General features: G+C 49.2%; 1 protein-coding gene across 1 annotated transcript; it reads left to right on the forward strand.

Annotated features, from left to right (window-relative positions):
- The first annotated feature begins 1,902 nt into the window (after window positions 1–1,902).
- Window positions 1,903–23,125, forward strand: GPNMB (glycoprotein nmb). Its single transcript, XM_084896349.1, has 11 exons — window positions 1,903–2,103; window positions 6,590–6,742; window positions 7,450–7,593; window positions 9,084–9,278; window positions 11,613–11,771; window positions 13,597–13,908; window positions 16,797–16,895; window positions 17,658–17,760; window positions 19,700–19,914; window positions 20,978–21,065; window positions 21,801–23,125. Exons 1-11 carry the CDS (start codon window positions 2,034–2,036, stop codon window positions 21,961–21,963), a joined length of 1,701 nt encoding a protein of 566 aa, XP_084752475.1. The 5' UTR covers window positions 1,903–2,033; the 3' UTR covers window positions 21,964–23,125.
- Window positions 23,126–24,060: the final 935 nt, after the last annotated feature.

A 24,060-nucleotide genomic window follows, 5' to 3' on the forward strand; every position in this document is an offset into this window, starting at 1 on the left:
CGTCTGGTCCTGTGACATAAACGACTTCACATGTTGTCAGCTGTTGCTGCTCAAGGCACCCGTGACCCAGCTGCTGGTGCTTTGGAGGAGGAGCCGGGGTCCTCACCTCACTCCCCTGCCTGCCTTTCTGCCGCTGCCCAGTTCATCGCCCCTGGACGGAACAGGGGAGGAGATTTGATCCCGGTGACTGTCTCCCTATTGTTTCAATTGATTTCAGAGAGGAAGGGAGAGGAAGAGAGAGGGAGCAACATCCATGACGAGGGAGAATCACAGATTGGCTGCCTCCTGCACGCCCCACACTGGGGACCGAGCCGCAACCCGGGCCTGTGCCCTGACCGGGAACTAAACTGTGACCTCCTGGTTCACAGGTCGACGCTCCACCACTGAGCCGCGCCAGCCGGGCTCTGTCTCCCTATTAATGAAGGTTTTGTTGTTTCCCATTTAGAGAGAGTTCGTCTGGCCGAACACCCAAGCCAGAACGAATTGTCTGTAACAAGGGGCAATCATGCTTTAAAAAATAGATCCACAGTACGTTCGTCCTAAACTGGAGCTGTTTACTCAATTCCGAACGTCACACGTTTGTAGTAAAAAGCAGACAGAACGGTACAGGTTATTCCCACACCGTGGACACGTGCATGGTTTATTTGTCTGTGAAGACACTGGTTTCTGGCAGGAGCCGTGAGTTCCCTCTGGCGTTTTCCTTCAGATTTGCCGCTAAGGCTGTCCGAGGGGCACTCCAGCCCGGCGTGTGGCCCTCGGGGAGGGAGCTGGCCACGCCCGCTCTGTGGGTTTCCATTCCTTGTTCGTGCAGCTGGGACACAAACCAATGCCCCACCTCCCCCCCTCACCCCCCGGACGTCTGTCTGCTGAGCAGGCTCTGTGGCTGGGCCCCGGAGATCACACGCAGGGAGTGTTCCCGTCGCCACATCTCCCGCACAGGCTGCGCCCAGCACTGACCGGATCGCACACAATCCGGGCTCCAGCCGAGCTTGTCTGACACTTAGTGCCCGCGCTCTGGAACGCGACGCACACATGCTGTACGTTTTCTGCAGCTGACCCTGAGCGCTCCCGCAAAATACCCTGAGAGCAGCTACCGAAAAGCAAGCAGGCTGTTTCCAGATTTAGATGGAATTGCACAGAGATCATAACGTGTGGGGGTTTTTTTTGTTTGTTTGTTTTTGTTTTGTTTTTAAAGAAAGGAACCTTTCTTTTTTTTTTAATATATATTTTATTGATTTTTTACAGAGAGGAAGGGAGAGATATAGAGAGCCAGAAACGTCGATGAGAAACATCAACCAGCTGCCTCCTGCACACCCCCCACCGGGGATGTGCCTGTAACTCCTTGACCGGAATCGAACCTGGGACCCCCATAACGTGTGGTTTTAAGTTTCTCAGCCACTGGAGGTCTGAGCAGTTGTTTCAAGCACCTTCTGCACAACATGTGTTATCCATGTACGTAATTCAAGTGATCAAAGATACATACACACACACACACACACACACACACAATCACACACACACACACAATCACACACACACACAATCTTTGCGGCACTAGCCGGCGCTGGGAGGAGCTGGTCCTCTCACTTAGAGCAAAGGAAGCCTAATGGTGACATTTCAGCCTGAGCTGGGTGAGGGAGTCCGTGAAGGGACAGCAGCGAGCGGATCATCAGTGAGGCTGGAGCTGGAGATTTTACTTGGGGAAGGGCCTTGAAGCCGGGTCCCGAGGGGAGGAAGTCACCAGGAGTTCCTTTGGAACTGGGGCATCGCAGCCCTGAAAGAGTGCCTCTCCAAAGTGCACAAACACGCTGGGAGCCAGTGAGTCAGAAGCACATGAATTGTAAGAGGTTGGACCCAAGAGGCCACGTCGGGCAAGGCTGCTTAATCCCATCACATGATCCGCCCCGAGGCCCCTATTTAATGAAAAGAAGCAGCGGGTGCGGGAGAGGCCAGAAGAGGCGGCTGTTCCAGATGGAGCCGGGGGAGCTGGGAGCTGAGCCGTGATCGCTGGGGCCGAGAGCACCACGGGCAGCATGGAGCGTGCCTACTGCCTCCTGGGGTGTCTGCTGCTGGCTGCAGGGGGGCCCCTGGACGCCGCCAAACGTGAGCGATGCGCCGTGTCTGTGTTCACCGATCTCGGGCGGGGGCTGCGGGCCGGGCTGTCTGGGGCAATGCCGTCTGAGCCAGCGCTGGGCTCCATGCTCAGCCGTTTCTTCTGGAACCGCTGGGAATGTGGGAACCGCAGCAAATGCCTCCAGCTCCATCCTTAGCTCCAGGCTCATAGAAGCTAATAGCCGTGCAGCCTGTCTCTGGAGCTTTTTGTTATTTTCCCCCAGACGGGAGGGCGGGGTGCGAGGGAACAGTGCCTGGCCTGAGAGCAGAGCCACGCTCCCCACGGAACTTTGGTGTCGGCCCGGGAGGGGGTAGGGCCGAGGGCTCAGGTCAGACGGGCCCCGAATCTGGGAGCTCTCTAACAATCCCAGCCCAGAGGCCACCGCTATGGCGAGGTCACTGTGAGGAGAGCTGAAGGTTCGCACTGCGGGTTGGCAGCTTGTTAACAATGCCGATGCCCAGGTCTCTGAAACAAGAATCTTTGGACGTGGGTCCGAGCATTCTTGTTCAAAAAGCTCCGCCCTAGCCGGCGTGGCTCCGTGCATATTGTCGGCCTGTGGACCCAAGGATCCCGGGTTCGATTGCAGTCAAGGGCACATACCTCGGTGGCAAGCCCAGGTCAGAGGCTGCAGGAGGCAACCAATGGACGTCGATGTTTCTCTCCATCTTTCCCTCTCTCTCCAACTCTCTCTAAAAATCAGTGGGAAAACAGCCTCCGGTGAGGATTTAAAAAACAGCAACATAAAAAGCTCCTCCTGTGAGTGGAATGCAAAGCCGGAGTCTGAGCCACTGAGGGCAGATGCAGCCCCCCGTCCAGCCCCAGAGGGTGGCGATGGGCCCCGAGCTCCAGCAGCAGGCGCGGAGCAGGAGTCACATGTGTGTCACCCCGAGGGCCACCCTCCTGCCTCCGAAAGGCACTCATGGGCTGAAAAGCCAGGGGTCCCCGTTCTGCCCCTGACTTCCCGGGCCCGGGGAGGGAGGCGCTGAGCAGGGACCGCCTCTGCGTCTCCACCATCCCCACCCGCAGCCTGTGTGCTGGCTGCCCCCCTCCGTCCTCAGCCCCATCCCCACCCGCAGCCTGTGTGCTGGCTGCCCCCCTCTGTGCTCAGCCCCACAGCACCCCCAGCACCGTCTGGAGCAGCCGGTCCTCGCCGTCAACAGGCAGGGACACAGCCCGGCCTGCCACTCCCCTGCTCAGCCTGAGGGAGCAGCGTCTCGGACCCCTGGCCGAGGGCCCTGGGCACAGATCCTTCCCGCCGCCTCCTGCGGGAGAGCAGTGTCTGCAGGGACATGTCCTCGCAGAGTGGGGCCCGGAGGGGAAGGCAGGAAGATGCTGGCAGCCCTGGAGGCCAGAGGCGTGTCCTGGGGCGGGAGGCCCGGGCGGGGCGGGGCATGGGAAGGGGGCGCTGGGGGTGCAGGAGCCCCAGGGGGGGGCAGGGAGCGGCATTTGGGGGGAAGTAGAGGGAAGCGGCCAGAGGCGTGTCCAGTTCTGTCAGGGCCGGGGAGACCCTGCCCCGCCGTCTCCTGTGACCCGGGACTGGGCAGGTGCCAGGGTGAGAGAGTGTGGGCCTGTGTCAGCCGACTGAGCATCGGCTCATGCGTGTCTCTCTGTCTGCATAACCTGTTTTGTGAGATGTCTGTTCAGGCCTTTTGATTGGATTGTTTGAGTTTTAACACTGAGTATTTGAAAATTCTTCATATATTGCCGAGACCGGTTTGGCTCCCAATGAATAGAGCGTCGGCTTGGGGACTGAAGGGTCCCGGGTTCGATTCTGGTCAAGGGCATGTACCTTGGTTGCGGGCACATCCCCAGTAGGGGGTGTGCAAGAGGCAGCTGGTCGATGGCTCTCTCTCATCCATGTTTCTAACTCTCTATCCCTCTCCCTTCCTCTCTGTACAAAATCAATAAAATACATATAAATAAAAAAATAAAAATGAAAGAAAATTCTTCCTATATTCTAGAGATCAGCTCTTTCTGGGAAATGCAGTGTTTCCTGTGCCATCCCGTCCTCTCCCGGAGGCTGGCATCGGGACGATCCGGTCACTGGCCCTGGGCCACGCCGCGGGAAGGGGAGCAGCCGCCGTGGCTGCACAGCCCCGGCCCCGCGCCAGCCGCGGGCGGGCACGGCGACTCTGCTCCCGCAGCTTTCATTTCCTCCTTTGCCAAACTGGGGACGGGGTTCTTGCGAGATCAGCCAACGGCAGGTGCTCGGAGCGGGAGGCCTACAAGGTAGCGATCGTCTTTCTCAGCCGGCCTCCTGGGTGGCTCCCAGGAGGCCGCGGTGCGGGAGGTGGAGGGACCGGGACCTGGCAGGTCAGCGGGGGCCTGTGCCCAGTCCTAGCCTCCTTCCCACCCACACCCCTGGCTTTGCTCCGTGAACAGACCAGCGGGGTCGGATCTCTCAGCCCATTCGGCAACGTAAGGAAACACCGATGTCCCGGCTCCCCCTGGCCCTCACCCCGAGCTGCCGGCCCCAGCAAACGGGACGGCTGGGATTCAGTGTCTCCCACAGGAAGGGGCCCTCACCGCAGTCCAATCACAGCCCTGGGAGGAAGGAGGGAGAGGAAGGTGCTGACAAGCTCGTTGAGGATCAGCCTCAGCCGCAGGTGGTGATGGGCGAGCAGGGAGGCCAACTGCCCACAGGAAAGCCAGGGCTGAGCTGGGAGAGACGCCATTGACCTTCCTGTGTATCTCCCCCCTCATATCCCACCATCCCCTGCCAGCACACCCCTCTGCTTCCCCTCCCAGTCTGCTTACTATTCGTGTTGTTTTTCCCTTCTGCTTTTCATTCAACTTTTAATATGTAGATTCATATACAGTTGTAAGAAATACTACAGCCCAGCTGGGTGTGGCTCAGTGGTTGAGCATCAACCCAGGATCCAAGAGGTCACCGGTTCGATTCCCACTCAGGGGATATGTCCAGGTTGCAGGTTCGATCCCCAGTAGGGGGCGTGCAGGAGGCAGCCAATCAATGATTCCCTCTCATCGTTGATGTTTCTGTCTTTCTCTCCCTCTCCCTCCCTCTCTGAAATCAATAAAAATGTATTTTTAAAAATACTACAAAGAGATCCCCCTGTACTCTTTCCCAGGTTTCTCCCACTGTAACATCTTATAAAACTAGTGTATAATATCACAACCAGGATATTGACGATGATACAGTCAAAATACAGACCGTTCCATCACCACAAGGGTCCCTCATCCCTTTAACAGCCAAACCACCCAGCCCCAGCCCCTGGCAACCACCATTCATTTTCTTTCTTTTTTTAAAAATATATCTTATTTTTTATAGAGAGGAAAGGAGAGGGACAAAGAATTAGAAACATCGATGAGAGAGAAACATCGATTCAGCTGCCTCTTGCACACCCCGCACTGGGGATGTGCCCGAAACCAAGGTCCCTTGACCGGAATCGAACCTGGGACCCTTCAGTCCACAGGCTGACGCTCTATCCACTGAGCAAACCGGTTTCGCCTGGCTGCTTTTTTTTTTTTTTTTTTTTTTTTTTTTTTTTTTTTTTAACTCAACGTACTTTACTGACGATGTTGCATGTGTCAGTCATTTTTTTTGTTTGTTTGTTTTTACTGCTGAGTAGTATTCCACGGCCTGGATGGACCACACCTTAACCCTTCGCCCAGGGAGGGCTTTCTGGGTTGGCTCAGTGTGGGCTGTTTTGGATAAAGCTGCTAGGAACATTCGTGCCCAGGTTTTTATGTGAACATAAGTTTCCTTTTCTCTGGGGTGAATGCCCAAGGGTTCAATTGCTTAGTTGCATGGCAATTACATGCTTAGTTTTACGAGAAACTGCAAACTGTTTTTCGAACTGTGACTGGACCATTCTACAGTCCCACCAGCTGTGTCTTAGTGATCCGGTTTCTTCCCCTCGTCACCTGCATCAGATGTGTCCCTGTTTTTCATTTTGGTAATTCTGAAGGGTGTTCAGTGGAATCTCATTGGGCTTGTAATGTGCATGTCTCTACTGGTTGGCGATACTGAACATCTTTTCATCTGTGTCTCTCTGTCTGCACAACCTGTTTTGTGAAATGTCTGTTCAGGTCTTTTGATTGGATTGTTTGAGTTTTAACACTGAGCATTGAAAATTCTTCATATATTCTAGAGATTAGCTCTTTCTGGGAAATGCAGTTTGCTAACATTTTCTCCCTGTGTTTCATTTGCCGTTTCATCCTCTTCTCATGGTATTTCACTGAGCAGAATTTTTTTTTATTTTAATGAGGTCTCATTTATCATTTTTTTCCTTCCATGGGACGGATTTTTGGTGTTACGTCTAAGAATTCTTGTCTAGCCTGGAGTCTGAAGCCCTCTCCTGATTTTTTAAAAACTTTACTTGTTTGACATATTGAAAATATTACATATGTTCTTTCTAACCTTATGAAATAAAAAGTGACTTGAACCATTGTTAGGTAAGTACTAAACGAGGAATAGAGTTGACTAAATCATTGGTTTTTTGAATATTGATACAGGATTTCACGATGTGCTGGGCAATGAAATAACTTCTGCACAGATGAGGAAGAACAACCAATTAAATGGTTGGTCTTCAGATGAAAATGATTGGAATGAAAGACTCTATCCGGTGTGGAAAAGAGGAGACCCGAGATGGAAAAAATCCTGGAGAGGTAAGTGGAATGACCCTTTCCTATTTAAGTTAGTCTCAGATTATAGACGTGGAAACCACGTGGCCTGTGTTTCTTCTGTGAATGACAGAGCTCTCGGCATCTGGATTTGGCATTCTCTCCTTTATCTTAACATATCGCTTTCTAAGTCACGCACCTACATAGTTTGATCTCCTTAGAAGTTATAAGTTTATGGTTTTTGAAAGACTTTGGAGAGTGAGCAGGGTTTGATCTCAAACCCATTTAACGAATGTGTGAATGGTCCTGTCCAGGAGATCTGAGGCTCCAGAGTAGTTTTTGACCATCTCAACACTGTGGCTTGTCAGGAAGTGAGTACCTTTTTATCCACATGAATGAATGACTTCTTCAGTCATTGGTTTTGAGTTAAAAAAAAAAAATACAAACTTTTAATACTTGGTTTTTCCATCCAATTAAGCAGATTTTAAAACTTATTTTAAGTGAATGTTCTTTCTGTGTTTAGAGAATTCTTTAGCTGGTCTAATAAATAACAACTTCTTACTATTTATTATTTATCTTCTAGAATGTTGTATTCTGTAAACAAAATTAGGAATCCGGAAAATAAATTAATGTATTGTAGAGAGGCGTAAGGATCCTCTGGCTGGTCCTCGGAATTAGATTTGACTTGATGTCATTCATCAGTGACAGGAAAGGGATGCCTGATCATGGAGCTCCGTCTTTCTTTGCCCTAGGAGGCCAGGTGAAGGCGGTTCTGACCAGTGATTCCCCAGCCCTGGTGGGCTCAAATATAACGTTTGTGGTGAACCTGGTGTTCCCCAGATGCCAAAAGGAAGATGCCGATGGCAACATCGTCTATGAGAAGAACTGCACAGACGGTAAGGAATGTTATTCACGTCCCAGGAACACGCTAGTTCTCCGAGCTACCGGAGGCCCATCTCAGAAACCTTGATCCTCGCGGGCGCTTCTCCCATGAATGCAAGATGCTGCTGTCATCCCATGTCACCCGCTCAAGCTGGAGAAGGGGAGGGTGAGAGTGTGATTCCACTCAGTCCCTTCACCAACATTAGCCAACGACCCTTCGGCAAACGGATGGCTCTCTGCTACCTGGAGCCCTCCTTCAGAGCTGCCTTGGCAAGCTCAGTTTGTTCCGAGTGTCCAGGTGATTGGACAGAGAATACCTTGTTGGTTCTCAAGTTTTGGTTTTATGACGGAATTCTTTAGGCTACTCGAGGAATAGCCAATTTGACAGATGTTTGCTGCTTAGAGTAATTCTGCTCACAGGTATTTCTTCAGCAAGTGCTGTGTGGCTAGCACAAATGACAAGGTATCTGTGTTTTGGATTTGTTTTGGTCTTAGTTAAAGCGGATAAGTTGTTTGTTAAAGAGTGAAAATACACACAAATACATTAAGGGAAACGGTCTGGTTGGAACTGTACATTCTTAAAAATGCTGAGCTAATTACTAAGATTCTTCGATCAGGGACAAGGCTATTAAATGCACCTAGTGACTAATTTTATTATTTAGAACTTCAATTAAACTGTCAACAGTTTATTGATTTATCATATTCCTATGAGGAAAACACTAGATTTTATATAGAACCGGTTTGATAGTTTAAAAGTGCTGTACTTAAAATTCTCTCTCTCTCTCTCTCTCTCTCTCTCTCTCTCTCTCTCTCTCTCTCTCTCTCTCTTCCTCTCTTCCTCTTTCCCTTCCTCATTTTTCTCCTCCCTCCCTTCCTTCCTTCTTTCCTTTCTTCCTTTCTTTCTGAAACAAAATAGCCAAATGCAGTGTGTGAGCCTGATTGCTGTGGTGGGTGGCAGTGGCACTGTGCCTGTGTCAGAGGACACCCTCGTTCTAAGGAAATGTGTGCTAAAGTCTCTAGGAGTGGGCGGTCAGGGTGTCCACAGAGTCGGGGAGAAAGGCTACCGATAGAGGGCATCCAAATAAGAAGACAGAACTGCCCTCGGTGTGGTTTGAAGGCAGTTGTGACTTGGAGACTCGGGGTGAAGAGGAAGCATGTGAAGCGAGGTCTCTAGATCCAGCAGGTCAAACTCACAGGCGAACACGGGCCAGACAAACGAGGCACATGGCCCCCGGGCCCGAGTGTGACCTGCTGCTCTAGATGGAACGTTCCTGAGTATTTGTTCTACATAAAACGTACTGGAATTGAACATACATAACACATCCAGGAAAACGCACAGGGCATATATGCACCATTGGGTGAATTCTAAATATTAGGGCTGTCGTTGTTCAACTATATTGAAACCAGCTTTGAAAAAAAATATATATGAAAAGTGTCTGATTCAATGGTGAGCATGGAGCAGTCTGATCCGGACGAAAATCACGGTTTTTCTTTCTCTGCTCAGGAGCAGGCCCCTCGGCCGACCCGTACGTTTACAACTGGACCGCGTGGGCCGAGGACGCCGACGGGGGCAATGGCAGCAGCCACAGCTACGGCGTGTTCCCCGACGGCAGGCCGTTCCCGCACCACCACGGCCGCCGCCACGGCCACCACCGCGGGGGGAGCAAGTGCGGCTTCGTCTACGTGTTCCACACGCTCGGTCAGACTTTCACAAACCCCTTTAGCTTCGCCTTTATCTTTGTTTAACATTTACATTTCTTTCTCCTTTCTTATTCTATAACCAAGAACTAATAACACGGAGAGTTTAATCATAGTTCATCTGTTAACGTTCCTTGGCTGGGACGCATATTGCTTAGTCTTGCCAAATTCCCAGGACACCAAAGAATTAAAAGGAGGGGAGGGGGATACACCCCCGATTCAGCTTTCTTTGTTAAAACAAAACTCCTTATTTATTTGTTGGAATGGCACACAGATGGTCATTTGTTGATTTATTCTTTAACTTTTTATATTGTCAGATGAGTTTTTAAGAATGAAAGAAACCTGTTCTTTTTAGGAAATTGGGAAGATGCAGAAATGCACAAATGAAAAATCAGCCACCCGTAATTAACACCAGAGGTTATCACTGTTAACACAACGGTGTTTTCTTCACTAGTATTTCTTGATTTGGATTATAAAGTACACAGATTTTTTTTTTTCTTGATGTCACAAGTATTTGATTGTATCATTAAAATTCTTTATATACATTTTTAAATGACTATATATAACATTCCATTGTGTAGAAATAACATAATCTAACCTCTGCTCTTCTTGGGCACAGCCAACCTCGTTTCCCTTTTTTACACAAATGGTATGCACTTTGTCTATTGCTGGCGGAGTGACTACATTTGGGAAGAGCAGGTTTCAGTTATTTCTAGCAAAGCTGCTAAGCCCTTAGTTAAGACTGCCACCAGGTGCCACCTGGCTCTACAGGTTTGAAAATTGCTCCCAAGAGTACAGCCTCCAGGTTCCTAAATGCTTTGTCTTTCATTTTGTAAATTAGAGAAAGCTTCTCTTTCTCCAACGAACTACTTGCAAATCAAAACAAAATATTAATAATGCACTCTGATTGAACAAAGAATAAAATACATGTCAAATATTACGCCATCTGTTTAAATCAGTTGATTTACAGCTGACTTTTTCAGTGCATGTCTGGCCCTTGGTCTGGCCCCTCACCCGTGTCATGATTTCTTTGACCTGACATGGAGTTTTCACAGAGTCACTTACGCTTACTGACACCAGGAGTCTGTGTAGCCTAGTTAACATCCATTACCTTAACTAGTTAAGATGTTTGCGATCAGCTTTTAGCCAGGAATTTTTGTTTTTCTAACAAGACTGCTTTGAAATCCCATCCTCTGCTGAGGTCTTGGAGGGAACTGATATTTTCCCCACTAAGCATGCCCCTGCAGCTTCTCTTGGTGCCGGAACTAACGTTTTCCTCGCATACAACGAACCCCCTCAGAGACTCCATCAGAACTGTCTCTGAATGTCCAAATGACACGTCCCTGAGCAGTCTGGTGTGTTTTCCTAGCACCTTTGAACAGGCGATAAACATGGTCTTCCAACATCTCACAAGCATCCATCTAACAATGCCTATCACTTCTCTGCCACGTGACCCAAAAGGATGAGAAACGTCCTTGGGCCCTGAAGGAGAGGAGTCACTTCCGCTGCTGACAGTGGCAGCCAGATTTTAGTTTGGGTCCAAAAAGAAAAAGAATGGCTCACGGGTGTCCTAGAATGCTTTTAGAGAACTGCGCCATTCCTTTTATACCCACCACACCATCCATCGCTTACTGCCTATCTGTACGCAAACACTGTTAGAGAGTGGAGGACTCTAGTCCCCTAAAAAAAAAAAAAAAAAAAGCTTCTTAATTATATAGCCAGACTAGTGATATTATTACCAAAATAAGGTTGATTCTTGGATAAATTTTTTAAAATGCCGTTGGTCACTTCACCATTACATTAAATGTATTTTCACCCTGGTCAGCTTGGCTCAGTGGACAGAGCATCAGCCTGCGGATTGGAGGGTCCCAGGTTCGATTCCGGCCAAGGGCACACATGCCTAGGTTGCGAGCTTGATCCCCAGTAGGAGGTGTACAGGAGGCAGCCTATCAATGATTCTCTCTCATCATTGATGTTTCTATTTCTCTCTCCTTCTCCCTTCCTCTCTGAAATCAATAAAGAAATATATATTTTTAAATGTATTTTCTATGGGAAATACATCTATTTCAAGTGCCAAGTCCCTTATTTATAATAAGTGTTTATTTATGAACTAGCGACGGCATCATCCCACCAAACAGCTCTGTTCGTTTTACCCATGCAGTTACGTCTATTTAACTGTAGGTCTGCTTTATAAGGTTTCATGTCACAACCCTTCCTGGTGTTCCCTCCCCAGAGCGAGCAATCTCAAAATGACCGTGGCTCGTTGTTAAGAAACCACGTCCTCTCATGGTCCTGTAACAGTAACCAACACCTAACCATTCCCACCCTCTCACAGGTCAGTATTACCAGAAATTGGGACGGTCCTCAGCCAGTATTTCTATCAACACAACCAACGTGACGCTTGGCCCCCAAGTCATGGAGGTAGCTGTCTACAGAAGAGACGGAAGGGCATACGCTCCCATCGCAGAAGCGAAAGATGTGTACCTGGTGACAGGTGAGCGTGTGAAAGCTCAGTAACTGAGCGGGGCCCTCAGTTCCGACGATGCTCGTGGGTCAAGGAGTGAGAGCTGAGCGTTCCGGTCTGGGTCACCATTCATCTGGACTCCTCTTCAAACTTATTTTTTATATATATTGGGTCGGCAACTAAGTAATTGCGGATTTTTAAAAGAAAATCAAAGACAATTTTTTCATGGAACTAAATAACTTTATTCTGTAATGTATTGCCCATTTTGATCAATGACCTTTTGCCATCTTTCAGGCAGCATCATAATCCCACATTCAAAAAACTTCTGGTTTTTATTAGCAAAAAACTGAATCAGGTACGATTTGACATCATCATCATTATTGAAATTTTTACCATTCAAGGAGTTTTGTAAAGATCGAAACAAAAAGTAATCAGATGGTGCAAGGTCAGGACTATATGGTGGATGTGGCAAAACATCCCAACCAAGCTTCATTAATTTTTGCCGAGTGACCAAAGATGTGGGTGGCCTTGCATTGTCATGATGGAATACAACACCTTTTCGATTTGTCAATTCGGGCCGCTTTTCTTCAACTGCATTGTTTAATTTCGTTAGTTGTTCAATGTAGACATCAGAATTGATCGTTCGGTTGGGTGGTAAGAGTTCAAAGTAGACAATTCCTTTGTAATCCCACCAAACTGATAACAAAACCTTCTTTTGATGAATATCAGCTTTTGATGTTGTTTGAGTTGGTTCACCTGGCCTGCTCCACGATCTTTTCCGCTTGATATTGTTGTAAACAACCCATTTTTCATCGTCAGTTATCAGTCGTTTTAAAAATGGATCATTTTCATTACGTTTCTTTAGCAAATCGCAGCTGCTAATGCGTTGCATTAACTGTGATTCTTTCAGTTCGTGAGGAACCCATGTATTGAGTTTTTGAACATAGCCAAGTTGTTTTAAGTGATTTTCAATGCATGTATGTGATACATGAAGCTTCTCTGCAATCTCACGTGTTGTACTGTGACAGTCCGAATTGACTATTGCTTTGATTAGGGCGTCATCAACTTCAGCTGGACGACCAGAGCGTTTTTCATCTTTGAGTGAAAAATCACCAGAACGAAATTTGGCAAACCAATTTTGACACTGCCGTTCTTTTAAGGCTTCGTCACCATAAACAGCACATAACTTTTTATGAGCTTGCAATGCGTTTTTCCCTTTGCAGAAATAAAAAAGCAAAATATGACGAAAATGTTCCTTTTGATTTTCCATTTTTCAATGAACGCCAAACGAAAACTACAAAACAGATCAAAAAACTTTTTTTACTGATTAACAGCTGAATAGCCAACTATCAAATAACAAAATGTGTTTTACATTTGTACTACGTCTGCAAACCTAAAAATTCAACTGAAGCCATATATGTGTGAAACCCGCAATTACTTAGTTGCCGACCCAATATTTTAATGATTTTTCACAGAGAGGAAGAGAGAGAGAGAGCTAGAAACATCTATGAGAGAGAAACACCAACCAGCTGCCTCCTACATACCCCCCACTGGGGATGTGCCCGCAACCAAGGTACATGCCCTTGACGGGAATCGAAACTGGGACCCTTCAGTCCACAGACCGACACTCTAACGACTGAGCCAAACTGATTAGGACTCCTCCTCAAACTTATATTCAAGGATGTACTCCCTCTGTTTTCCAGATTAGCATGGGGAAACTCTAGAAAAACTTACCCAGGAAAAAGAAAAACGATGTTGAATTATCCTTAATTTAAATGTTTGACAAAGTGTTATTGAATTCATCCACTTAAAACCAAGCAATCATGCATTCTTCCTATACATCTATGTCTTTCAGATCAGATTCTTGTGTTTGTGAATATGTCCCAGAAGAATGATCGAAATGCCTCTGACGAAACCTTCCTCAGGGACATTCCCATTCTGTTCAATGTCCTGATCCATGACCCTAGCCATTTCCTGAGCGGGTCTATCATTAGCTACCGGTGGAACTTCGGGGATAATACTGGTCTGTACATTTCCAACCACCGCACTTTGAACCACACGTACGTGTTCAACGGGACTTTCAGCGTGAACCTCACTGTGCAGGCGGCCGTGCCGGGACCTTGCCCGTCACCGACCCCCAGGCCTCCAAAACCCACCCCTTCTCTGTGTAAGTGTTCTCCAGGGCTCTTTGGGGAAAGGGGTCCCTAACTGCTGAAAGGAAATGGCGCGTAAGTTAGAGTGTCACAGCCCCAGGTCAAAGGGTTGTGTCCCGACTGCAGACATCTGTTGGTTCTTACAGCCACTTTGTCCCTATTTTAAGCTATTAGAATATGTGTGAAGACTTTGCAGGTAAACGTTGGTGACTTGTAAACCGCTCTTTGACCTGTTCACTGGCCTCTGTCACGTGAGCGGGTGCTTCCCCCCTCGGGCTCACGTTTGTCGCCATGAGAAGACACGCTGGCACCTTGTACCAAAACCTTCCGGCCATCCTGCTTCCCTTCCTCCCGCCCACTTTCCTCTCCGCTTCCATCCTCCTCCCTCGCTGCCCACATCCACTCACTGTCCCATGAAGACACAGCCGCACCTAAAAGCCCTTTCTAAATGGCCCAAAAGGAATGTACCTTGAGGACATTTCCTGGTCAGCAAGCTGGAAAGACTACAGACATTAAAATTATTCTGGATATAAAGCTTCATGGATCAAATCCCACCCTCTACTAATAGCATATGAGGACTTTCAAGAAGTTCTTAAGCGTCTTCTTTGGGAAGCCTTAGCTTCCCTTCCCTTCACAGCCATTATATTGTACATCTTAGCACCCCAGGATCCAGGGCGTTGTAATAGGCTGGCATCCTCTCATTGGACACAAGAGGGCGCCATCACCAAGCCCAGAGGAACCATGCCATCATGATGTCTAAACTTGTCATTGTTTTTTTTACCAAAAACTTGTTTGTTATAAGTAATAAACTATCATAATAGTGTTATCAATAAAAGAGATATTATTAAACCAAACATATGTAAATCAAGACACTATAATTTATTATTAATTTTATCCTTTAAAATATATTTTATTTTTATTAGAGAAAAGCGAGGAAGAGAGGTGAAGAAACATCCGTTTGTTGTTCCACTTATTTTTGCATTCATTGGTTGAACCTTGCATGTGCCCTGACCAAGGATGGAGCCCACAACCTTGACAAGCCGGCATGATGCTCTAACCAACTGAGCTATCCGGCCAGGGCCCATCTGTCCGTTAAAGTGTTCGTTTTTCTCCATTAGCCCTTTAATCATACCTTGACTTTATAAATATAGTCACAGAGATATAAACTTGACTTTAAGTATGTCTGCAAAGCAACACGTGCATTTTTATAAGCATTCTACCAATGACAAAAGCAACTTTTATTACTTGGTCATTTTTAAAAAAAATATATTTTATTGATTTTCCACAGGAAGAGGGATAGAGAGCTAGAAACGTCAATGAGAGAGAAACATCAGCCAGCTGCCTCTTGCACAACCCCTACTGGGGATGTGCCTGCAACCAAGGTACATGCCCTTGACCGGAATCGAACCTGGGACCTTTCAGTCTGCAGACCGACGCTCTACCGCTGAGCCAAACCGGTTTCGGCTACTTGGTCATTTTTTAAAGTTTTATTTTGAAATATAGCAGAGTCATGATTCCATGCTCTAACTCAGTGGTTGGCAAACTACAGCTCGCAAGCCACATGCAGCTCCTGAGCTGCCGTTTGCCACTCTGTTGACTAATGAGTTTGCCAACCACTGCTCTAACTGACAGCTACATTCTGCCTGTCAAGAACTCTAGAAGTTCTCTAGTTTCCCGGAAACAGCCAGCCATCTTTAATACCCTGTACACACAAATCTATTGCTACAGAACACAGCGGTTAAGTCTCAGGACTGAGTGATTATCCTGTAACTCCCGAAGGACCACTGCGAGACTCAGGGGACATCCCCAAGAGTCTGCCGCAGGCAGTCCTGCGGATAACCCGCTGCATTTGAACCCAACATGGCATCGGAGCCTTCCAGGCTTTCCCAAGTGGCATTTCCCAAAGTGTGTGCCATGGAACCTTGCTTCCAGAGATGCCCTGAGAAGGCCCCTCAGATCGAAGGAGCTTCATGCTTGGCCCCGCGGAGGCCCCGCGAGCTCTCCCACGGGCTCCGGGCCACGTGTCCCGCGGTAAACAGGGGCCCTTCTCAATGGAGCTTCGGTGCCCTTCCCGCAAAGCGGGGTCCATTTCACGCCTTCTTAAATTTTAGAGAAAGTAATGCTACATTTTCACTATCATACTTTCTTCCCAGTCTTTTTATCTTGTGAAAGGAATACCAACACCTTAATTAGAGCTTTTGAAGTTATAACTAATTATCTTTTTACTGGGGTAAAATTGATGTATCACATTATATTAGTTTCAGGTGTACAGGGCATTACATTCGTTGTTTTAATCCTACTCAAAGGGTTATTTTTTCAAAAGCGTCTTGTGCCTTCTCCTTCTCTTCCCCACATCTCTGCTCACCAATGACTGAGGGCTCTTACAGTGAAGGTGTAGCAGCTGTGAGACAGCCAAACGAGGGGGAAATTGCCTCCTTCCACGTTGCTAGTTTCTTAATCTATGATGCACCTTCCTTACTACTGAAAATTAAATATCTTATATATGCTGTAGTGTACCATATTTCATCATGACTGTTGTATTACATATTTTAAATGGCTTCTACCTTTCATTTGCTGCCAATGTTTAAGCAAAATATGCGATGGTGTTTACTTGCATAATTTAACAATGCCTTACAGCTCTCACATCTATATGCATCGATATACGTGTAGTTCGCATTTCGATAGCAATTTAAAAGTTCTTGATGATTTTCTAAAGGGAGGAGTGGGGGATTGGAATGGGGGTTGAGGACAAATATGTGATACCTTAATAAAGAAATTTTTTTAAATAATAAATAAATAAAAATAAAGAGCAGGCAGGCAGGTGTTTAGATTTTGGGCTCTATCACGTACATCTTTTATATCCTCAGCAACGAACCTAAACTCTGTTATTCAAACTCCGCAGCCCCCGCGGGGGACGGCCTGCCGGAGCAGAGGGAGGGTCCGGACGAAGACTGCCGGGTTGACAGATACGGCCACTTCAGAGCCGTCCTCACAATCGTCGGTAAGACCACAGGGGAGGGATGTACCTCAGGCCACCCACTTGCTTCGTTGGGTGTGGGCGGGGAGCAGGGCCACCCACTCCCTGTCCAGGGTGATGCCGCGCCTACCAGGCAAAGACTCTGCTGGTGTCTAGATGGCCACCTGCCTCCCCAGCCTTCCCGCCACGGCCCAGGGGACAGGAGCTTCCGTGAGGCCCACATCCCGAGGAGCCTGCGGGCCCTGGCTCTCCGGCCTGTGCCCCCCGGGAACCTGAATGAATGAGCCTCACGAGAAGGCCCGTGACCAGTTCCCACAACTCCCGCCTTCTCCCCTCACTGATTTCTCAAAGCCACGCTTCTTGTATGTAAGAAGCGTGAGTGAACAGGGCCACCACACGCATGTGTGCACTCCAGGCACAGCCCACAAGCACCCAACAGAGAAGGCAGTGGGTCTGAGCCAGGCCGGGCCCCCTGGGCCTGGGGGGGTGCACCTGGGGCTGCGTCCCCCAGGGGCACCTGTTCCTGGAGCCCCCGCCCAGAGCGGGCACTGCCTTCCAACACGGACACGGGGTCAGACATGAAGAGCGAGGGTGGGCTGAGGACCATTCAGTTTGACTTTGAAAATGCTGCAGGGGCACGTATGCGAGGCGGTGGGTGGGTCCCGGGTCCGGGTGTGTGTGGTGTGTGTGGTGAGAAGCTCTCTCCGTGTTGCTGGTATGTGGTCTGATTTGGGTTGGTTTCCCTCGTATGTTGATGTGTTTTCCCACGGGGGGTCGTTCTGTCAGAGGGCATCCTAGAGGCGAGCATCGTGGACGTGTCAGAAGTCCTGCCGCCCCTGCCGCCGCCCGAGGACCCCCTGGTGGACTTCCTGGTGACCTGCGAGGGGACGTGAGTACAGCGCCTCCCGCGAGGGCGGCCAAGTGGGGGCGCCAGGCCTGAGCGGAGGCCTGACCCGTCTCCCCGACCAAGTGGGCTCCTAGTCCCGGTTCGTCAGGAAGCCCGGACGAGGCAGGACCCCACCAGGCCTTCTCAAGGATGCGTTTGTTTGCTGAAGGAGAGCAGTGCTCACACCTTTAACTGCTGGTGAAGCTGAATGATCATTATTGATCGGACAGTTACTGTGTTCGTACCCTGGTCCCTCTGCTTTCACACAATCCTGAGTCCCCTCATTTTACAGATAGGGCCATGGCGATTACAGAACCTAACTCTCCAGACAGGGGGTCCCTGTCAGCACAGTCCACAGGCCAAGCTCTGGCTCAGAAACCCACTCTTCCCCCCCCCCCAATGTTTTTGTTGATTTTAGAGGGGGGGAGAAACGGGGAGAGAGAAAAACAGTGATGTGAGAGAGAATCATGGGTAGGTTGGCTCCTGCACGCCCCCTACTGGAGATCAAGCCTGCAACCCAGGCATGTGCCCGGACCTGGAATCAAACCGGTGACCTTTTGGTGCACAGGACGATGCTCAACCAACTAAGCCACACTGGCCAGGGCAGAGCCCCACTCTACGCTCCCCGAGGCTCCTCCAGAGTGGCAAAAGGCCGATGAGGAGTAGCTGGGTCCCAGCATTAATTAATAGCAATGCCTGACAATCCTGCCTCTCTTTATAATTTACCAAGCTCCTCTAGTGCATTTTATAATTTGGCTTTCTACGGTTTGATTATAACTATATAAAATAGACTAACTAGATATCAGTGAATATATGTACTACATCAATTAATTGTTCATGAATTAACTGATTCACATACACGTAAATCCAGTGATTAAAATATATGTGTATGGCCCTAGTCGACTTGGCTCAGTGGATAGAGCATCAGCCTGCGGACTGAAGGGTCCCAGGTTCGATTCCGGCCAAGGGCACATGCCTGGATTGCAAGCTTGATCCCCAGTGGGGGGTGTGCAGGAGGCAGCCAATCAATGATTCTCTCTCATCATTGATGTTTCTATCTCTCTCTCCTTCTCCCTTCCTCTCTGAAATCAATAGAAGAAATATATACTTTTAAAAATGTATGTGTATGTAAATGTATAAATGAACAAGAGTATGGGACAGCTTGGGGACAGAGGACTGACAGGAACTAGAGAAAAAGCCGACTGAAGAGTGAGGCTGTGGCAGAGGCCAGGGCAGGCCTCCATCGCCCCCCACGCTCCCATGGGACCCAGCATCAGAGCCCTGTTTCTCCCTCCAGAAGTGAAACAGTGGCTAAACAATCCTGCCTGGCCGGGCGGCCCAGTGGTCACAAGGACAGCTACCAAACATCTCTGGTTCAAGTCCCAGCTCCGCCTCTGACTGCTGTGTGATCTTGGGCCAATGTCTTCTGTCCTGAGTGCTTCGTCCCTTGCTACGCTGGGATAATGTCACTTTCCTCCTGAAGTCATTGAGAGGAATGGGCAGACCATGTCCTATAATAGATCCAAGATGCAGGCCTCACACACAGTAAACGTCATATGCAGCTGCCTCGGCCTCTGCAGGAACCCGGGCAGGCTGGCTCTGGCTTCTAGGATGCATTTGCCTAAGACCTACCGCCGTCCGCATCCTGGAGGGTAGAAGGTGGAGGGCCTGGTGTGGGCTTCACACAGGGTCCAGCCGCCCCTGGCCTGCCTTGGTGGCACATAGCTTCTTCCTGCCCCATCCCCCGGGCTCACCTTCCAGACAGTAGGCAGGGAACAGTGGCTCATTCCCAGGCTTGCTGGAGGATGAGTTATGTGACGGTGCAACGTCAGGTATTTGAGGGGAAATAAGGTGGATTTCAATTTTGTAGAAATGATTTTTCCTTTAAAGCTGCTTCGTCCCTCTCTCTCTCTCTCCCTCCCGGCGCTGTGCACGCCCTCAGCATGCCCACCGAGGTCTGCACGGTGGTGTCTGACCCCTCCTGCCAGCTCGCCCAGAACACGGTCTGCAGCCCCGTGGGGGCGGCCGGGGGCGCCGCCTGCTTGCTGACCGTGCGGCGGGCCTTCCGCGGTCCCGGGACCTTCTGCGTGAACCTCACTCTGGGCGACGACGCCAGCCTGGCCCTCGCCAGCACCCTCGTCTCCGTCCGGGGCAGGCGTGAGTGTTGTGTTGGTTGTGGGGGCAGCCCGCTGTGGTCCTTGCAGGGTTAGGGTTAGGGTTAGGGTTAGGGTTAGGGTTTTGTTCTGTGCGGAAGGGGAGCCACTGGCGGGTGGGAAGCATGGTCCTGCTGCATGCTCTCAGGAGGCCCCGCTGCATGCTCTCAGGAGATCCTGCTGCATGCTCTCAGGAGGCCCCGCTGCATGCTCTCAGGAGGCCCTGCCGCATGCTCTCAGGAGGCCCCGCTGCATGCTCTCAGGAGGCCCTGCCGCATGCTCTCAGGAGGCCCCGCTGCATGCTCTCAGGAGGCCCTGCTGGCTGTGAGTGCGGCAGGGCCAGGGGAGGTCAGAGATCTCCTCCGGGGAGAGGGCTGGGGCTGGGACTGCGATGGTGGTGGCGGGGGAGAAGGAGGAAAGAAAGATCAGCCCCGGTGATGCTTTGGTGGCAGAGACCGGATCTGCTGGGTTCCTGGAGTAAAGGGAAGACATAAAACCCTTGCTTCCTGGTTGTCACCACTTAACAGGAGAGACATAGGTGACAGGAAGCAATTGCAGCACAACGTGGCTGAGGCAGAGGAAGGGGGGGCGAGCAGTGGCCACGGAAGGGGGGACCGCCGCCCCATGAATGTCTGGAAGGCGCCCCACAGGGGTGGGCCCTGAGATAAGCTGGGGAAGGACAGTCCCAGCAGAGGGCGAGGAGGTGTGAGAGTGTGGGAGGGTGGGCAGCGCCCGGCAGTCAGCACAGCGGGGAGGAAGCAGGGGGCGAGGAGGCCAGGCCGTGGGCAGGAGGAGCACGGAGCCCTGTCCTGCGGGCGCTGCTGGGCCGCCGGAGACCAGAGCAGGGTCTGCGGGACGGACACCCTCCCCTGAGCCCTCAGCTGGACGGGCCGGCTCATTCTCCAAACGGGGATAAGCTGACCCGAAGGGCAGGTGCCATGTCAGGGAAAAGATCCCCGACAGCCAGCGGGGCCGGTCCCTCCTGAGCGCGCTCGGTCCTGCATGTGGTCGCCCTGCGGGCGGCGTGTCCTCGGCGGAGCGTCACTCACCGGGTCTCCTCTGTGTAGGCCCGGCCCCGGCGGGGATGGCAGGCGGAGCCCTGGCTGCCGCCGGCTGCTTGGCCGCTCTCGTCGCCGTCATCGCCCTGGTGCACAGGTAAGCGGCCGGTTCCAACGCTTCAAATCCCCGCGGGACGCTGTTGGAAACAAGTGGCCATGTGCTGCCCACATGGGCCGTTTGCCCTCGCTGGCTTTAACCATTCTGTGCGTGGGAGGGAGACCTCCCCATTGAACGATGGCTACCAAACCAGCCTGTTGATTTTGCTGTGGTTTTCTGTGTTGTTGTGTTTTGTTTTGTTTTAATTCAAACAACGCTACCAGATGTCAGGAACCTAACAAAATTGTGTCAGCTCAATATTTAACATGCAAGCTCAACTTACAGTAAACAGGCACATGAAGAAGAGAAAATAAATGTATTTCCTTAAGACACCCGTATCTTAAAAGCCATAGATTAGCCCTGACTGGTGTGGCTCAGTGGATAGAGCGTCGGCCTACGGACTGAAGGGTCCCAGGTTCGATTCCAGTCAAGGGCATGTATCTTGGTTGCGGGCACATCCCCAGTAGGGGGTGTGCAGGAGGCAGCCGATTGATGTTTCTCTCTCATTGATGTTCCTAACTCTCTCTCCCTTCCTTTCTGTAAAAAGTCAATAATATATATATATATATATATATATATATATATATATATATATATATATATATATATATATTTAGCCACAGATTAGGTGAAATGGGGTGAAAGTTTTTGTACTCGGGCGGGTAAAAGCTTGGGGAAAGGAGTATCTCCCAGCTGGGGATGTTTTAAAAATCTTCCTAACACGTTGCTTTTCAGAAAACGCAAGGAATACAGACCGATAGACAACAGTGCTGGGGTCCGAGGCAAAGGCCTGACTGTCTTCCTGGAGCACGCCAAGGTCAAGTTCCTCCCCGGCAGCAGCCGGGAGAAAGACCCACTGCTCAAGAACCAGCCGGGACTCCTTAAAGCTTCCGCCTGATGTCTCTCCCGCAGCTCGCTCTTCAGTGCCTGTGCTCTTCCCTGTGAGCTGTGCTAGCGTAGAGGACTGTCAACTCTTTTCCTAAGACACTGCTGCAAAATATATACTGGGGTTTAGGGAGGTGCACTGTTTTTTTTTATAGATTAAATGGCATTTTAGAGAAGTGGAGAGGAATTATATGGCACGCAGCCTCGGCCACGTTATAGAACCGATGGAGTCGGTCAGCCGTGCTTCCTTTCATTATGATTTATGTTTCACTTATACTGTCTTCACAGGATTAGTAGGATAGACATACCGTGTCCAAAGAGTAGGGGGAGAGGGTACTCTTCATCAGAGGGACCTGGTCACCTGGAAGGTGAGGCTGGACACTTTCTAGCTTCCCATGTACACACACGTGCGAACAGTCAATGCACTGTCCTCCTGTCCCCCAGACCATGCTCCCAGGTACCGGAGCCTATTGCAAGGAGCATGCACGAGCTCCCAACAGGACAACAGGCCACGCCCCTGCGATGATGCAGGTGCATTTTATACTAAAACAACAATAAATCTGATGGGTGGGTGTGCATGTTTTTGTGCCAGCCTGCCCTGCCCCGCTGTGTAAAGAAATGGCATCCATTTGCGTATCCCACGGACACGTCGCGCTTCCTGTGTGTCAGGCGTGTTGTGCTCAGACGGGCCGGCCCTCGGTGCTGACGGGCTTGTGTGTGTGTATGAGTTTCTGTGCACTCCAGCACATTTACTTGAAATTGCATATTGTGATTTTCCAAAGGAGACCCCTGGTTGACCTACTACTTTATTTAAATTACCAGCTGGCTCAGTAGGTGGAGTATCGTTCCACATACCAAAAGGTGACAGGTATGAATCCCGGTCAAGGTACATACCCACGTTTCAGGTTCGATCCCCAGTTGGGACGAGTACAGGAGGCATCCGATCAATGTTTCTCTCTCATATCAGTGGGTTTTTTTTCTCTCTCTTTACCTTCCTCTCTCTCTAAAAATCAATGTTAACATATCCTCGGGTGAGGGTTAAAAAAAAAAAAAAGTTACAGAAATTTGATCAGTAAGGGTTTAACTTCCATTTATAACTAAAACTATTTACCATATGTCAGACATGACAATTTTTTGCCTGTCTTCCCTGCAAAATAAAGTATGAAAAGAAACAAGATCCTGGAATTGTAATTATTTTTTAATTTGTTGTTCGCCTTTTGAGTTCATTTATAGTTTTGACACATAGAAAGTTGTTTAATTTTCATAAGCATTTTATACTTTTAAATATATATTTAAAATTTCACAGTGTTTGAAATGTCAATAAATTTATTATGTAAGTGTGTATAATCAGGCCAATCTAAAAGAAGAGGTTTTCCAAAAACAATTGTTTTGGACTCCTGAAACAGTCAGCAGTATTTTAAAAATGAAGGCGAAAGGCTAGTTCTAAATCCTGGATCAGCAAACTTCTTCTGTAAAGGGCCAGATAGTGAATATTGAAGGTTTTGTGCGTCATACAGCTTCTGTCACAGCTACTCAACTCTGCTATCACATACATAAATGACAAACAAGCTCTTACAAACGCCTTGCTGGTTTGGCTCAGTGGATAGAGTGTTAGCCTGCAAACTGAAAAGTCCCAGGTTCTATTCCAGTCAAGGGCACATGCCTGGGTTGTGGGCTTGATCCCCAGTGAGGGGCTTGCAGGAGGCAGCCAATCAATAATTCTCATCATTGATGTTTCCATCTCTCTCTCCCTCTTTCTCTCTGAAATCAATAAAAAATATATTTAATTAAAAAAAAAACAAACAGGTGGGAAGTCAGATACACCCCTCGGCCACCATTTGTTCTAGACCAGAAGAGACTAGAGAGACACAGCAACTGAAAGCAGCTTAGGAGTCTGAATCAGAGCCTCGTGGATAATCAAAAGGCTGTGAAATATATTCTTGGGACAACTAAGGGGAATTCAAGTGCATACATACTGGGTGCCAGATGTCCTTATGGGATTATTGTTACTTTTCTTAAGGAATGGTGAAGAATTTTACAAGGAGCTGGTGGAGATCAACACTTAGTCTTGTGCATTCACTTCATAGATGGCCTAGATGCCCAAAATGAA

Source organism: Pipistrellus hanaki (assembly GCF_964339955.1).
Source record: "Pipistrellus hanaki genome assembly, chromosome: 10".
Classification (NCBI taxonomy): Eukaryota; Metazoa; Chordata; class Mammalia; order Chiroptera; family Vespertilionidae; genus Pipistrellus; species Pipistrellus hanaki.